This window comes from Natator depressus, chromosome 5 (assembly GCF_965152275.1).
Source record: "Natator depressus isolate rNatDep1 chromosome 5, rNatDep2.hap1, whole genome shotgun sequence".
Taxonomy (NCBI): Eukaryota; Metazoa; Chordata; order Testudines; family Cheloniidae; genus Natator; species Natator depressus.
In genome coordinates this window covers 43,860,986-43,877,986 of record NC_134238.1, presented here as the reverse complement: position 1 = coordinate 43,877,986, position 17,001 = coordinate 43,860,986, and the positions used below count along the sequence as shown (strand labels likewise).

The window sequence follows — 17,001 nt, the reverse complement described above, 5'->3', positions numbered from 1 at the left end:
CTGTCCTGAAGAGTTTATAATCTAAGATGACAAGCATCATTCAGAAGTTAGGGAGAGGGATACAATCAACCATGTTCAAGTTTTATTTAATATATTAAAGTGTAAACCCACCTAACCTTCCTTTCTGGTAGGCATCATGGAAGAAATGGGCCTTGATGAGATGTGAAAGAGGAGAAGATGGTAGCCTAATGGATCAGTTTGGGAAAAACTCCACACTGACAGAATAGCATAAAGATCCTACATGTACGGGACAGTATGCTTTGGAATTCTTGGAGAAACTACAGGGGAACAGACAATCTAAACAAACACTGGATCTGCAAGAATCATGATCATCATGGCAGCCTTGTCCAATTTTGCTTTTTATTACATGTTTAATTACTTACTGGATTCACTTTAACCCTTTGCTAAAGTAAATTTCACCAGCTAGCACAATTTCCATGGTCAGTATCACCCACTTTGAACTCCAACAGACTATTGGCTCAGCAGTGAAACTGCTTAAATATGCTAATCAATCCTGCAAGAAGTATCAGACATTCCGGGGAATGCTTGAGTATCCCAGGTAACTTTCAAAGCATTCTCTGCCTTTGGTACATGGAAGAGTGCCAGTTTGGAATGGATGAAAATGGTTTCTTTTTGTAAAAAAGCTGCCAAAATATCCAAAAATAGGCTTCATGGAACAGTTCAAGTACAATTCTAATATATTGTGGAATATCTGGAAAAGCAGAATCTCTGGAAGGAAAGAAACTGGGATGTAATTTTTTTTTTATTGTCTTTAGTAAAGGGTGGGGGGGGGGGGAACTGTACACCATCCTAAACATCTTGAACAAGAGAGGCACAAGGTGGGGGAGGTAATATATGTTGTTAGATCAACTTCTATTGGCGAGCTTTTGAGGTTACACAGAGCTCTTCTGGTCTGTGAAACTTAGGGCAAGATGTACACTTAAATGCTCTCCCATCAGTGTAGTTAAATTGCTTCCCAAGAGGCAATAGCTATGTTAGTGGAGGAAGCTCTCCTGCCAACATAGTGCAGTCTACACAGGAGTTAGGTCGGTATAACTATGTCCCACAGGGGTGTTGATTTGTCAACCCCCCGAGCAACACAGTTATACTGATAGAGATCTGTAGTGTAGACCAGACTGTGTGTCACAGATAAATACAAGATGGAACAGATTGTTTAGCATAAATAGTTAACACATATTTTAAGGGACCATTCATGATGGCCTGTTAACAGGCCATTTCACCTCGAATGGTTCCTTGAAATATGCATTAACTACTTATGCTAAACTATCTGTATTTTGTATTTAGCTGTGACACTAAATTAGTTTCCAGACCTGAAGACCAGCTCTGTGTGGCTTGAAAGCTTGTCTCTTTCCAACAGAAGTTGATCCAATAACAGATGTTACCTCACCCACATTGTCTCTCTAATGTCCTGGGACTGACATGGCTACAACTACACTGCATACAAAGAAACTTTTTGTCAAGGTCCCCAACTCAGAGCTCTATGGTGGCCACAGTCTTCCAGCATAACTATGTGAATCTTTCCTTTTTACAGGAGTGGGAAGAAAAACAACATCTCCCAAAACTAGTATCTTTCTGCCGAGATGTTCTTGTTGGCTTAAAGACATACTTAGTGATTTCAAAACAACCCCCCCCCCCCACAACATGCCTTGGGGCGGGGGGGGGGTGGTGAACTAATGGCCCCACTGAAGTTGATGGGAGTTTTGCCATTTACTTCAGCGGGGCCAGGAGTTCACCCCGGTTTCTTACCTCTGTCTCTTTGATCTTGCCTCTCCGAAGTTAGATCAATTAACTTGCTCCTTTGAAGGGAAGGGAGGCTAAATTCTTTTCTAGGACCTCTAAAACACACAACCTACATTGTCCTTCTATACCAAAAGAAGGACAGGAGATACTTGATATGGTTTTAATCAGTCCACAACTTGATTATTAGATGTCTGGGACTATCCCAGAGGAAAAAAAAAAAAATGTGCGCAGTACTGGTAACTCCATGATTGTACAATATCTACCTGCAGGCTTCTACCAGCCCCCACCTTTTTCCATCCAGGTCCTCCAGCCAACCCACTGCTGGGACCCTACAGTCCCCCTTCCCCCCAAATGAGGGTTTAGGTGGGCTACAAAGAAGGGGGGGTTTGGTTTCCTGCCATGCCAGTCATAGAAGCCCTAAGCACCCACCCCCCTCCGGGTTCCACTCTTTAACCAACAACATCTTCTAAGTCCTTTACCAAGCCATTTATCTGATCACTGTATCCCTTCCCTATGGAGTATCTGCACTGGACATCCACCCCACACTTACACAATGAGTTGCGACATCATAACTTAAACTCCCATCTCTACTCGCCATAACAAAGCCCTTCCCGAACCTGCTGCGGGGAAGGTGAAAAAACCACACTCCACCTAAGCCAATCTGGTGGTGAGGGAAAAATTCCTTCCCAGCACCCCTAGAAAGGAGCGGCTAGAGCAATGCCCACACCAGGTCCTGACCAAACCTGGTATTTTGCCACCTCAAGGGGAGGGAGGGGAGGTGCTGCTCCACCTGGTCTGGGGAAAAGGGGCTTCTCCCACCAGGCTTGCCACTTTTCACCTCTCCAGCCCTTCCACTCTCTCTTTTGTAGCAGCTTCTGAGCCCTCTCTCACCTCCCAACCGTAAAGTGCTTTCCCCCTTCCCCCAGCAACTTGGACAATGCCCCTTACTATCCCCACCCAGCTTAAGATGTGGCATGGTCATTTGCACTCCTGAACTTCAAAAAATATGGGGTCTTCAGTGCAGCACTGTAATAGAAAATAAATTGTGTAGTCCCCAGAAACAATTCCTTCTCAGGTTTCAGAGTAACAGCCGTGTTAGTCTGTATTCACAAAAAGAAAAGGAGTACTTGTGGCACCTTAGAGGCTAACCAATTTATTTGGGCCATTTCCAGCACTTTGGATAAGCTATTACCAGCAGGAGAGTGAGTTTGTGTGTGTGGTTTTTAGAGGGGGGTGGGGGGTGAGAAAACCTGGATTTGTGCTGGAAATGGCCCACCTTGATTATCATACACATTGTAAAGAGAGTGGTCACTTTGGATGGGCTATTACCAGCAGGAGAGTGAGTGTGTGTGTGGGGGGGCGGAGGGTGAGAAAACCTGGATTTGTGCTGGAAATGGCCTAACTTGATGATCACTTTAGATAAGCTATTACCAGCAGGAGAGTGGGGTGGGAGGAGGTATTGTTTCATGGTCTCTGTGTATATAATGTCTTCTGCAGTTTCCACAGTATGCATCCGATGAAGTGAGCTGTAGCTCACGAAAGCTCATGCTCAAATAAATTGGTTAGTCTCTAAGGTGCCACAAGAATTCCTTCTCAGAACAGTAGTTTTTGCTAAGACTACCATAATGGCAACATCAATTTCGGGTGCAACAAATCTGAACTAATTTGGAGTTTACCTGTATTCATTAAGAATTATTTCATATAATCAATAAAAAAAAAAAAGATATGTAGCACTTACATAGCACTTTGCATATTTAAAGCACTATAGGACACCTGTTTTTAGACTTTTGCCAAAGACTAAATGAAGAACTGATCACCATTTTGCACTGAAGTTTATCATCCTCCACATGACTCAGAGTAAGGAAAACCTGATTAAATTGGGAAGTCGTGTCCACTGGTTTAAAGTAACAATGCTACATAAACCATCTACTCTTTCCTCTCTTCAACTGAAGAAGGGTGTGCTTTGGATGATGGGGTGTGTCTTAGGCCTTATTTTGTGCATTTTACAAAAGCATCTTATTAACATACAGTCCAGATACCATTGTGTGTGGAAGTTACAGCTTGGAAATTAGAGAAGGCTGAATTAAAAAATATAATTGGCTCTGGATGTAGAGCTGACTCTTTAGAAAGAGTATGACCTGCAGTCTGATCAGTTCCTGAACATGAAGGTTAACTTCTTCAGGATTAGAAATAAAGACTGCTACAGAAGCCAGCTATTGCTACCCACCTCAATATCAGAAAGTGAATGTTTACTCAATAGTAGCCTAAATTGTATCTAACCTAACATATTACTTAATAGGAGGCCTTATTTTTTAAAAAATACCTTTTACTTTCTTACCTCTCTAACTAAATTCCTTTTTTAAATATGAGAATGTGGACTGCTAGACAGAAGGTTCATACTTTCCCAGCATTCACCATCTCTTCCTATTCTGGTCTTTCCTTGTTCCTGTCTTCTTTCAAGGAAACTTATTTGCTTATGGCCCTTATTACTGTAGCAGCCCAACAACAAAATTTTTTAACTAGGGTGAAAGATCTTAACATCTTTAGAGAGTATGCTGGTAGTGAAATAGCAGGGGTTTAAAGTTTTGAAAATGGTATGCCTCTGTCAGACAGGGTGAAGTAGCAATAAGTATGAAACATTTACCTCTTAAGCAAATTTTGGAAGGAAGATATGCAATTTATTTTTGAGTGACGTACTCAAAGATTACTACTTGGTGAGGTGGAGCAAAACTAGAAGGAACTAGACTAGGAGCTTTTAATTTACAGTAGACTGATGCAGTGGGACATATCTCACTTAACTCTGGTCATTCAATAACCCTGCTGATGATGGTACCCAGGAAACACCTTAACAGAACATAAAATAATGCAAACCAATGCACATTGGAAAACATATTCCCAACTATACATACACATGATGAGGTCTAAATTAGCTGCTACCACTCAAGAAAGATCTTGGAGCCATTGTGGCTAGTTTTCTGAAAACATCTGCTCAATGTGCAAGAGTTAAAAAAAGCTAACAATGATAGGAACCATTAGGAAAGGAATAGACGAGACAGAAAATATCATAAGGCCACTATATAAATCCATTGTACGCCCACATCTGGAATAGCACATGCTGTTCTGGTTACCCCATCTCAAAAAAGATATATTAGAATTGGAAAAAGTACACAGGATGGCAAGAAAAATGACTACTAGGGGTTTGTAACAGCTTCCATACAAGGAGAGATTAAAAAGGTGGACTGTTCAGTTTAGGAGAGATATAACCGAGATCTGTAAAATGATAAATGGTGTGGTGAAAGTATAATTTACACTTTCACATAACACAAGAACCAGAGGTCACAATGAAATTAACAGGCAGCAGTTTTAAAACAAACGTAAGGAAAGTACTTCATACCATGCACAATCAACGTGTGGAACTTGTTGCCAGAGGATGTTGTGAAGGCCAAAAATATTACTAGGTTAAAAAAAGAATTAGAAAATTTCACAGAGGATATGTTCTTGAATGGCTATTAACCAAGATGGTCAGGGATGAACCCCATGCTCTGGGTGTCCCTAAACCTCCGACTACTAGAAGCTGGACTGGACAACAGGGGGTGGATCATTCGATAAATTGCCCTGATTTGTTCACTCCCTCTGACCCATCTGGCACCAGCCACTGTCAGAAGACAGGATACCGGGCTAAATGGACCATTCGTCTGACCCAGTACAGCCATTCTTATATTCTTAGTACACTAAAAATCTGATTCTTATGTACCAAAATCCAAATAGATAACTGGAATGAATGGTAGTGACAAGCTAAGAAGAGGCTCAAGTGAAAATTGGGATTGAATATCCTCAGACAGTCAATACAAAAATTCATTTTTATTCCATACCTCATATGGATGATCCAATAGAAGGCATTGTACAGGCCACTCAAAGGACCACACATGGTCTTAGTAGGGATTGCCCGTTTGTTTTGCATGCAACAAAAGCACACACTATTTTCTATATTCCCTGAGATTTATTCCAATTGATAGCCATGCCTTCTGGTCTGCACACAGAACCACTCAGTGCTCTGCCCACTTCCAGCATCCAGAGGAAGAGTAGCAGCCTCACAGAGGCTTTTCTCCATGTCCCCACAATGTGAATAGTTTATAGGAGAGTAAAGGAACACCTTATTCCTCCTTACTCTTCTATGCAGGTGCCTAGGATAACCCAAGATACTTCCTCCCTTCGGCTTTTTCACACATCCTGAAGAAACAAAGAACTGAAAGGCAAACAGGGGAAGGGAAATAAGGGAATGCTGCAGAAGTAAACTAAATAAATTTTCTATAAAAACACCCTTAAGACTTGTATAGGAATGATTCAATAATTAGACTTTTAACAAATTTTTCCTGTGTCCTTCAAGTAGCCAAGGTACATGGAGAGCTTTCAGAGATAAAGCAAAAAATGAAGGTACAAGAGGAAGTTTTTGGTATGTTTCCTTAAAGAAAGAAGTTTTAAATGCAGGGTATTACCTCAAGTATCTCCAGGAACTAAGCTTTATAGACTTTTTCCCTCCTCTAATTTAACATTTGTCTGACCAACAGAGAAAAGCACTACAACCTCAGATGACAACAATGTGTTATTGACAGGCCCTCTCAGAGGTCCAGAGGGATCCGGGCCACTTCCAACTTTTGAGGCCCCTAGCCATAATAAAAATAAAAAATGACACATGAAAACAAAATAAGGCACCAAAAAAAGAAAGACAATTTGAATTTTTTATTTATTTAACAAATGCTTTTCTAGCCTTTTTCTATGCAAATGCATTCATTATTGAGGGGGGAAAAAAAAATCTACCTTTCGTGCAATGTCACAGTTGATATTAAGCATGGCGAGCCCATTCAAATGCTCTTGTCCCATAGTTGAACAGTGATAGTTCTTTACCTGCTTCAACACATTGAAGGTGCGTTCACCTGAAGTCAGTGATGCAGGCAAACTGACAAAAATACGTAATGCAATTATGATATTAGGAAACGCACCAGAGAGTCCAAGTTTGAGTATTACTTGAAGCAATGCCTTTGGCTTGCAATCCAATTTAAAGTTCATGGAATATATTTGTTTGAGGAAGATGAACTTGTCACTGAGATCTTTTGAGATTTCTTTGTTGTACTGTTGCTGAAATTGTTCAGCTGCAGAAATTAGATTTTCATTACCCATCTGTTGAATTGCCAAAGAAACTCAAAAAGGGTACAAATTAGTTGCAGAGACTCAAATCGACATGTAAGACCTAATTGAATAGAGTCAGTCAATGACGACAAGGAAGACACTGACCCTATAATGCTGCTTGGCATCAGACTCAGTAGGTAAGTTGCGATTGGTGGAGAACTCAGATGAAATGCCAATATTCTGTGCTACTAATTTGGACTTGACCAATGCAGACTTGAAAATCTAACTTTAAACCTTCTAGAATTGCTAGTACTTGAGCAGCAATTTCTTTTTCAGTTTTTCAGGTGAAATTATCAAACAAAATAAACCTTTCTTCAATTGAAAATTTTGAGCTGTCTACAATCTTAACATATCAAATAACCAAAGCAGTCTGTTCCTTGTGAGAACAATCTGGAGTGGCATCAACAATGATTGAAAAATACTTGGCATTTCGAATCTCATTGAGAATAGTTGTTTGTATGAATGACCCACATAGCTCAATAAACTCGTTTTGTATGTGTGTGGAAAGATAATGGACTTGCATGCGCTTTTGACTCTCTTGCGATTCTTGAACACGTTTAACATGCTCTGATAAAAGAGGGTCATATTTGCTGAGGAGCTCAACAAATGCCGAGAAAGTTTCCATTTACACGATCGCCAGTACGTTGACTGGAACCAAAGAAAGCCAATCCCCACTCAGAAAGAAAAAGGATGACATTCAGGATACGCTCAAGAAGTTTTTTCCAGTTATTAGTTTCTGTAGAGAGTTCAGTCAAGAGTAAATTCTCAGCTGAACTTTCAGCTGATGCTGCCCTACAGGCCGATTTCTATGCAACATAGTTTTCTTTGTGACACGTTGAACTCTCCGTCTTTCAACTTCCTCCAACCTCTGTTGATGCTCCATCCTGACTGATCAGAGAGAACTGAAGCATTTGCAGCACTTTTGTTCAAAGGAAGCAGGGTGCACAGTACAGAGATTGGTTATGCTGGAGTACGGAAAAACCGTCTTTTGTGCAGGTCTCACCATTTGGAAGAGTTTTTGTCACCAGACGAGTACGGAAAGCATGATTATCAGCATCTTATGGAATGCTACTTGGAATTTCAAAACAACTAATTTGAAGAAAAGATTGCATCTGGGCAGCATTGTTCTTGTCAATAATTCCAATGTCTGTCACAGTCATACCTGTAGTACTCATGAATTGCTCTTGCTGCGTAAGATCTACATCTTCCTGTTGCTGTTGAGCTACTGGATCATACACAGGATCTTTTGCTGCATTTGTTATTGTTGGCACATCACCTTCTTGACTACTGTCCTCATGATCAGGTATTGGCATTGAAATATCACCTGTTGCAGCTGCGGAGTTTTCGTTGTCTGTAGCATTGTTTGTTGGGTAAGGTGCGTTTTCCAGTGGTTTGAAAAATGAAGTTATTGGCTTTGAGCTCTTAGCTGTTTCACTCAGTTGTTTTCGCCCTCTCTTATTTGCAAGATTTTCAAATCTCCTCTTCATAGTAATCTATCCGGTCAATATGCAGCCTATGAACACTTGAAATATTCTACTGTAAATAAGTATCTTATCTACACTTGAAATCTTCTACTGTAAACATGTACACAAATGCTGAATGGTACACATGCTGAAAAGACTTACAACGAAGGAATACTAATTAAGAACACAAAATGAAACAGGTTATTTTCCTTACCACTGAATCAAAACTCAAGCATGCAAGGTGTAATATAATAGGCTGAGCTGAAGACAAAAGGGATGACTACAGATAGACAGACAGATAGAAAACACAGAAAGATACAGACAGAGGGATAATGTCCAAAAATTTCAAATGTGTCTCCTCACGAAACTCATTGTACAAGATTGTCCTCACAAAATTTTCACCTTGAATCTGGTCTATAGCCTACGAAAGCCTATGATGATAGACAAGCTACCAAGCTAAGGTTCAACCAACCAACCACCTCTTTTAGCCATCATATGAAGATAATAATGAAAAATTCTCATACACAAATAATTCCTTAGTCAACTAGATGTAAAACTTTAAATACATTAAAATGTAACAATTCACTACCTTTCAACAAGCACTGGATCCAGCACCAGCCACTAGTAGTGGTTTGTTTATAGAATCAGCTGATCTGAGAGGACACATTCATCACGGTCTAATCTTGTGCCATCAGAACTGATATATTTTTATTAATATTTATGAACAATTTTAACTCTTTAATATGACAAAATCTATAACAGTTAAAAAAATTATGTCTTTTACCAAATCACATCTCTTATTTGCTTAAATTTGCAGCTCTAAGGGGTCACATCTTTGTCTGATAGGGATGCACACAAAAACAAGCAAAAACCTTATCAAATGCCAAAAAATTAACCAGTGTCTAAATTTGAGGCCCAGGCCATATGGCCCTCTTGGCGCCCTCCCCCCCCCACTCTGATTGGCCCTGGTTATTGACACCCAGCTCTATCCCAAGTAGCAGAGATATAATCTGGATATGATTTGAATTTAATGTTTTGTGACATCTGAACTGTGTGCTTAGCAATATATTATGCACCCCCCCCACACACTTACACTTAATGGGGGGGGGGGAGATGGACAAGGCAAAATATAGCTTAATTTGTAGAGATAAATTCAGGATATTTTCCAGATATAAGATTCAATCTTCCACTAGTGACTTATTTACACAAGTAAAATGTGTGTATTTCAGTGTTTGCAGTAGTACCAAGCTCAATGGGACCTTGATCCTGACTGAGGTTCTGGGCAACAAGATAAAGTAAAAAATAAATAGCAGCAGCAGCCCATGTATTTTCTTCCAAGATCTCAATGAGTACCATATTACTGATGGAATGCTTGAAGAGGAAATGATAATTATTAGTGTGAGCTGCCCCCATATGTAAATACACAAAAGAAATGACCCAGTAGATAAATGTAGATATTACACTCTTCAAATGCTAGCAGTTGGACAATACAACTCAACAATTATTTTGAGACTGTTGATGCTTTTACACAATGAAGCCTCTATACATAAAGGAAAAAATGGTGGACATATGAATAAGGATTAGGGCTGCAAACAGACGAAACAAATCTAGGTATAAACAGATTATTTAAATTACTACCTTTGCTTTTACATAGCACATTCCATCTGAGATCTTCAAATACTTTACAAACATTAGCGAATTATAGCTTAACAGTTTTGTGAGGTAGAGAAGCATTATCCCTATTTTACAGCTAGCGAAATGGAGAGAGATACCAAATGACTTAAGATCACACAATAAGTCTGTAGAAGAGTCAGAAATAAAGCCATGCATCATTCTCCCTTCTATGTGAACAATGGCTAAGTAGGTTTCAGAGTAACAGCCGTGTTAGTCTGTATTCGTAAAAAGAAAAGGAGTACTTGTGGCACCTTAGAGACTAACTCATTGATTTGAGCATAAGCTTTCGTGAGCTACAGCTCACTTCATCGGATGCATACTGTGGAAAGTGTAGAAGATATTATATACACACAAAGCATGAAAAAATACCTCCTCCCACCCCGGCTGCATACTGTGGAAAATACAGAAGATGTTTATATACATACAAACCATGAAAAAATGAGTGTTTTCCACTACAAAAGGTCTTCTCTCCCCCTACCCCACTCTCCTGCTGGTAATAGCTTATCTAAAGTGATCACTCTCCTTACAATGTGTATGATAATCAAGGTGGGCCATATCAAGCACAAATCTAGGGTTTAACAAGAATGTCTTGCGGGGGGGAGGGTAGGAAAAAACAAGGGGAAATAGGCTTGAATAGAGACTGGGAGTGGCTTAGTCATTATGCAAGGTAACCTAAGTTAATTGTATCCAATTTGCAAATGAATTCCAGTTCAGCAGTTTCTCGCTGGAGTCTGGATTTGAAGTTTTTTTGTTGTAAAATAGCGACTTTCATGTCTGTAATTGCATGACCAGAGAGATTGAAGTGTTCTCCGACTGGTTTATGAATGTTATAATTCTTGACATCTGATTTGTGTCCATTTACTCTTTTACGTAGAGACTGTCCAGTTTGACCAATGTACATGGCAGAGGGGCATTGCTGGCACATAATGGCATATATCACATTGGTGGATGTGCAGGTGAACGAGCCTCTGATAGTGTGGCTGATGTTATTAGGCCCTGTGATGGTGTCCCCTGAATAGATATGTGGGCACAGTTGGCAACGTGGGCTTTGTTGCAAGGATAGGTTCCTGGGTTAGTGGTTCTGTTGTGTGGTATGTGGTTGCTGGTGAGTATTCGCTTCAGGTTGGGGGGCTGTCTGTAGGCAAGGACTGGCCTGTCTCCCAAGATTTGTGAGCGAGTGTTGGGTCATCCTTCAGGATAGGTTGTAGATCCTTAATAATGCGTTGGAGAGGTTTTAGTTGGGGGCTGAAGGTGACGGCTAGTGGCGTTCTGTTATTTTCTTTGTTAGGCCTGTCCTGTAGTAGGTGACTTCTGGGAACTCTTCTGGCTCTATCAGTCTGTTTCTTCACTTCCGCAGGTGGGTATTGTAGTTGTAAGAATGCTTGATAGAGATCTTGTAGGTGTCTGTCTCTGTCTGAGGGGTTGGAGCAAATGCGGTTGTATCGCAGAGCTTGGCTGTAGACGATGGATCGTGTGGTGTGGTCAGGGTGAAAGCTGGAGGCATGTAGGTAGGAATAGCGGTCAGTAGGTTTCCGGTATAGGGTGGTGTTTATGTGACCATCGTTTATTAGCATTGTAGTGTCCAGAAAGTGGATCTCTTGTGTGGACTGGACCAGGCTGAGGTTGATGGTGAGATGGAAATTGTTGAAATCATGGTGGAATTCCTCAAGGGCTTCTTTTCCATGGGTCCAGATGATGAAGATGTCACCAATATAGCGCAAGTAGAGTAGGGGCATTAGGGGACGAGAGCTGAGGAAGCGTTGTTCTAAATCAGCCATAAAAATGTTGGCATACTGTGGGGCCATGCGGGTACCCATAGCAGTGCCGCTGATCTGAAGGTATACTTTGTCCCCAAATGTAAAATAGTTATGTGTAAGGACTAAGTCGCAAAGTTCAGCCACCAGGTTAGCCGTGACATTATCGGGGATAGTGTTCTTGACGGCTTGTAGTCCATCTTTGTGTGGAATGTTGGTGTAGAGGGCTTCTACATGCATAGTGGCCAGGATGGTGTTATCAGGAAGATCACCGATGGATTGTAGTTTCCTCAGGAAGTCACTGGTGTCTCGAAGATAGCTGGGAGTGCTGGTAGCGTAGGGCCTGAGGAGGGAGTCTACATAGCCAGACAATCCTGCTGTCAGGGTGCCAATGCCTGAGATGATGGGGCGCCCAGGATTTCCACGTTTATGGATCTTGGGTAGTAGATAGAATATTCCAGGTCGGGGTTCCAGGGGTGTGTCCGTGTGGATTTGATCTTGTGCTTTTTCAGGGAGTTTCTTGAGCAAATGCTGTAGTTGCTTTTGGTAACTCTCAGAGGGTAATGGCTTGTAGAAAGTGGTGTTGGAGAGCTGCCGAGCAGCCTCTTGTTCATATTCTGACCTATTCATGATGACAACAGCACCTCCTTTGTCAGCCTTTTTGATTATGTCGTCAGAGTTGTTTCTGAGGCTGTGGATGGCATTGTGTTCCGCATGGCTGAGGTTATGGGGGAAGTGATGCTGCTTTTCCACAATTTCAGCCCGTGCACGTCGGCGGAAGCACTCTATGTAGAAGTCCAGTCTGCTGTTTCGACCTTCAGGAGGAGTCCACCTAGAATCCTTCTTTTTGTAGAGTTGGTAGGGAGGTCTCTGTGGATTAGTATGTTGTTCAGAGGTATGTTGGAAATATTCCTTGAGTCGGAGACGTCGAAAATAGGATTCCAGGTCACCACAGAACTGTATCATGTTCGTGGGGGTGAAGGGGCAGAAGGAGAGGCCCCGAGATAGGACAACTGCTTCTGCTGGGCTGAGAGTATGGTTGGATAGGTTAACAATATTGCTGGGTGGGTTGAAGGAACCATTGCTGTAGCCCCTTGGGCTAAGTAGAGTACTGTAGCTGCAATTAAAATAAATACTAGAGAAGTCTGCTAGAATTCTTTTGCTACTCCCTTCTAAACTTGCCTAAAGTGGTGTCAAACAAAACATCCATTTAAAAACCTTACCGGTGTCTACAAAAATAAGCTTTTCATTTTTTATTTTAAAACATCAAGAATGTTATTTAAGAAATGCAGAGGTTCACATTTTAGATTTTATTAAAATAAGAAAATACTCTAGAAACTGCACTCTGTGCAAATCACACTACTCAATTCATAAGAATTTTGCACTACTTTAGTGTCTCCCTCTACCTTCCAAGGCGGTGGCTTCTTTAATTATGCAAATCAGAGCCAAATAAAATCCAAAAGCAGAAAAAGCTGTCAATACAGATGTGAGCATTATGTTGATTTGGGCATTTAAGCAAACTGATCTTAATACCACGTAAATGGAGCTCTGAAACAAATATGGTCATATTACTATTCATACTTTATTATTTTGTCAGTGTAAATATAAACACATTTGTAAGCTATATTTGCATCTACTGTACTTTTCAGAATTCTCTTGTTTATAGGCTTTTGTTCACCTTACATGTCTGATATGAAACCATGTCAATTTTGATCAGAACTTATTTACACTTATTCAAAATTATCTGTATGCAAATTTATTTTACTAGGGTTGGCCTCTGATCTCTGTGACTATGCAACACCCTGTTGACTTCAATGGGAACTCATGTGGGCATGAAAGCTCATCCAAATAGAGTTTTTGACTCCTACTACGGTGCACTATCCATTGGACCACACTGACAAACCTGGCAAAGTTTTACAAAACACAGTAAACCTCAAATAATAAAGAACATTCATTAAGGAATTAAAACAAACTCTACTACATCATGCAATTAGCATTGGAATAGACCTTAAAACTTTGGTTAAGATACAAGTCATCTGTGCCACTAAATTCTTGGGTTGGTGTTTTTTTTTTTTTGCTATACCCCTATTTTTCAATTCAGTGAAGCCGGCAGAAGTTACAACCTTTTTGTAAATTAAGACTTTTGGGAAAAATTCCAGCTTTTAATTTTTGAATTATACTTTGCACTTACACAGTACCCTTAGCCCACAGATTTCAAAGCACTTTACAAACATTTAAAAGCTCACAGCTCCATGTCAGTATTTTAATATGTATTTTACAGATGGATATTGTTCACATCCCACAATAGAACAAGATTCCTGACTCTTAGTCCTCTAAATCCAGGTACTAGACAATTTACAATGCCTAATCAAAATATGTATTGAATTTTGATAAAAGAGGTTACTTCTGAAAGCATTATAGGAGAAAAGTCACCACTTTTCCTATACAGAAAATGGAGGATTATATGCCAAACAAGGATTTACTGAGAGATTATGATAACTGAACAGATGTCTTTCATAATGCCAAGGAACTAGTTACATTAATACTCCATAGAAAACAAAGCTGAAAACAGATATGATCATTACCTACACATAACTTCCAGTATCTTTTACAGTAAATGCACTTTTTGAGATTGCTCAGTGACTAAAAGGCAATTCCTGAACTTTGGTAATAGGTTTATATATTAATGTATTGACAGCAGCATTTTCTCATGAACAATTAAACACTGTAAATAAGAGTGTTCCCATTTTAAAACTCCAAAAATAAATTTCCTTTTGGGAAAGATTGTGACGTAGGACACATTTCTAAGAAGGTGTGTGAAATATGCCAGACTGAAACAGAGTTAAAAAGTTGATCAAGCAAGTCAAAGTAAATTATCTTAAAATAAACAGAACTTACCTTTGAGCCATCCAAGCTGATTATCCTATAGACATTTCTTGTGCTGTCATAGAAGTAGGACACAGTAACAGCATGCTTGCTGGTGGGAACCCAGTTCTTCTTAGTGTTTGGGTCAATCTGGAAGACATGAGCTCGGGTGCTGAAGATGGGTTGTTCCCTGCAGGACAGAAAGTAAAAGTGATGAATCTGGTTTGGACACAGCATGGTTTTTACATTAGTGATCTGGCAATTCTGACTATCGGGATGTACATATTTTACTTTGCATGTGTATTTTTCCTCCACAAAAGTTGTTATGTGAAGTGGGATACAGCAGTTTTAAGTGCATTAACACAGAGAAGGGCAAGATTTTTAAAACAAAATCAGTGGCCAGCTGTAGAGTCAGATAAAAAAGGATATACAGTAGATATCTAAATATAGATTCATCACTGATCCACCACCACCTCAGCTCCCACCCTCCATCTGTCTACCCCTTTAAACACTGGCAGTCATTAATACAAGTGTAATTACATCTCAGTATACTGAACATTGTAGAGTGCATTGACTTCAAATCCTTCTTTTCCTTAAACTTTTTAATACTCTGATTATTCAGTAATGGTCTATCATCTGAAACTGAACTGGCCTGCTCGATTTAATTAAGCTACAGATGACATTCATTAGTGATAGGAACATGTTTTGTGAAACCCTCATCTTTTGGAGTTTATTACTTGAATGTTCTAACAGAACCACGTAATTAGCCAATGGCAGCACAGTTCCAAGTGAAGTCTGGGAAGAACATGAGACAGATCGGTACAGGATGCCAGTCCTCCACACAGACACCACTGCATCCACAGTATTAGGTCATGCCTTCCCCAGGATTTATGGGGTTGGAAGGCTGTTTTCCCTGACCAAAACACAGCGGCTGAACTCAGAAGCTAAAATTCATTTTCCTCATCATCAGTCCTCATATCATCCCTTCCTTCTGAATCATTTCACTTACTCCACTTGTCTAGCATATCATGTTTAAACTTATGGCCCTCATTCAATACCTGACACAAAATTTGCTGCATCTACGCCTGAATTGAATGCAACAGAATTTTGCAATGGCACAAATCCAGTTCTCTCCAGTGTTCAGAAATTTAAAAGCCACAAAAAACAAAAATTTTACAAATCTTTATAAACAGCTATTTTGGAAAGATCCATTTTGGGATGGGGAAAAATACTTTTGCATCATAAATCCAACTTTTAGGTATACTGATAACTACTATAAGAACAGGGAAGACAGATACCACACAGGAGCTATGTTCCTATTCAGTTCTATCAAAATGGAGGATTTTTTTCAATATATTATGAGTCAGTACCTGAGTATGTAAACTGTAGGTATTTACTGTTAAGTACAGAACAGTGCCTATCAAGTTTCCTTGCACTGACTGTTTTTAATGCTTTCTGTAAATTAAAGAAAGACTGCTCTTCCTATCTTTTTTGTTGTAAAGCTGTCTGTTCACCAGAAGAGAAAAGAGGGGAAGCTTTTAAAAAAAAAACAAACAAACAAAAAAAAAAAAAAACACAACACAAAACCCAATTTATACAGTACATTAATCCATGCAAGAAAGAAATAGTAGCTAAACATAGTCGTAAATAGCACAGCCCTATTTGGTTAAACTAGTTGTGACAAACAATTCTGCCCAGATATCCTTCTGATTAGAATCTCTTGCAGCGTCTAAAATGAAAAACTAGCCTTCTCAGAAAGATCAAAAACCCAAACCATGCCCGTTTTCTGCTGGCACGCTTAATTTTTAGATAGACCAAAAGTTATACTAAATAGAACGTGCAAAGGGCATTTGTCAATAAATCAATTACATTAGTATAAATCTTTGCTTCCAAAAACGAATGAAAACTATTGAAAATGTATTCTTCTGTCTACCTAGCTACCACCTCAAGTTATTTCTAAGGGGAAAGTGTTATAGAATCTCAATTAGTCATTCAACATTAAAGACTTTCAAAAGTTCCAGTAAAATAAAGTCTTTTGTATTCATCGATAGTAGCATTAAAGCATAAAGTACATAACATAGGCGCTACTTACAACCAGCAGCTAACTGTGTTAGTACTTGCCTCTAAAAACTACACAAGAGTCATGGCTTCAGCTGGTTAAACCTCTCTTCTGAGAGCTTTCTTCCAGTAACAGCGTAGGCCACGGGTGATGAAGAATATATGCTTTAGCTACCTAAACACACACATGCAGTTTTGGCACCAGTATTCAGTGTATTAAGCAGCGGATTTCGGGGCTT

General features: G+C 39.8%; 1 protein-coding gene across 1 annotated transcript in view; it reads right to left on the bottom strand.

Annotated features, from left to right (window-relative positions):
* The window catches only part of HOMER1 (homer scaffold protein 1), a 152,851-nt gene that overhangs the window by 103,249 nt on the left and 32,601 nt on the right, over positions 1–17,001 (bottom strand). The window contains exon 2 of the mRNA XM_074952670.1: positions 14,738–14,894. Within this exon, the coding sequence (XP_074808771.1) occupies positions 14,738–14,894 (157 nt within the window). The remainder of the gene's footprint in view (positions 1–14,737; positions 14,895–17,001) is intronic.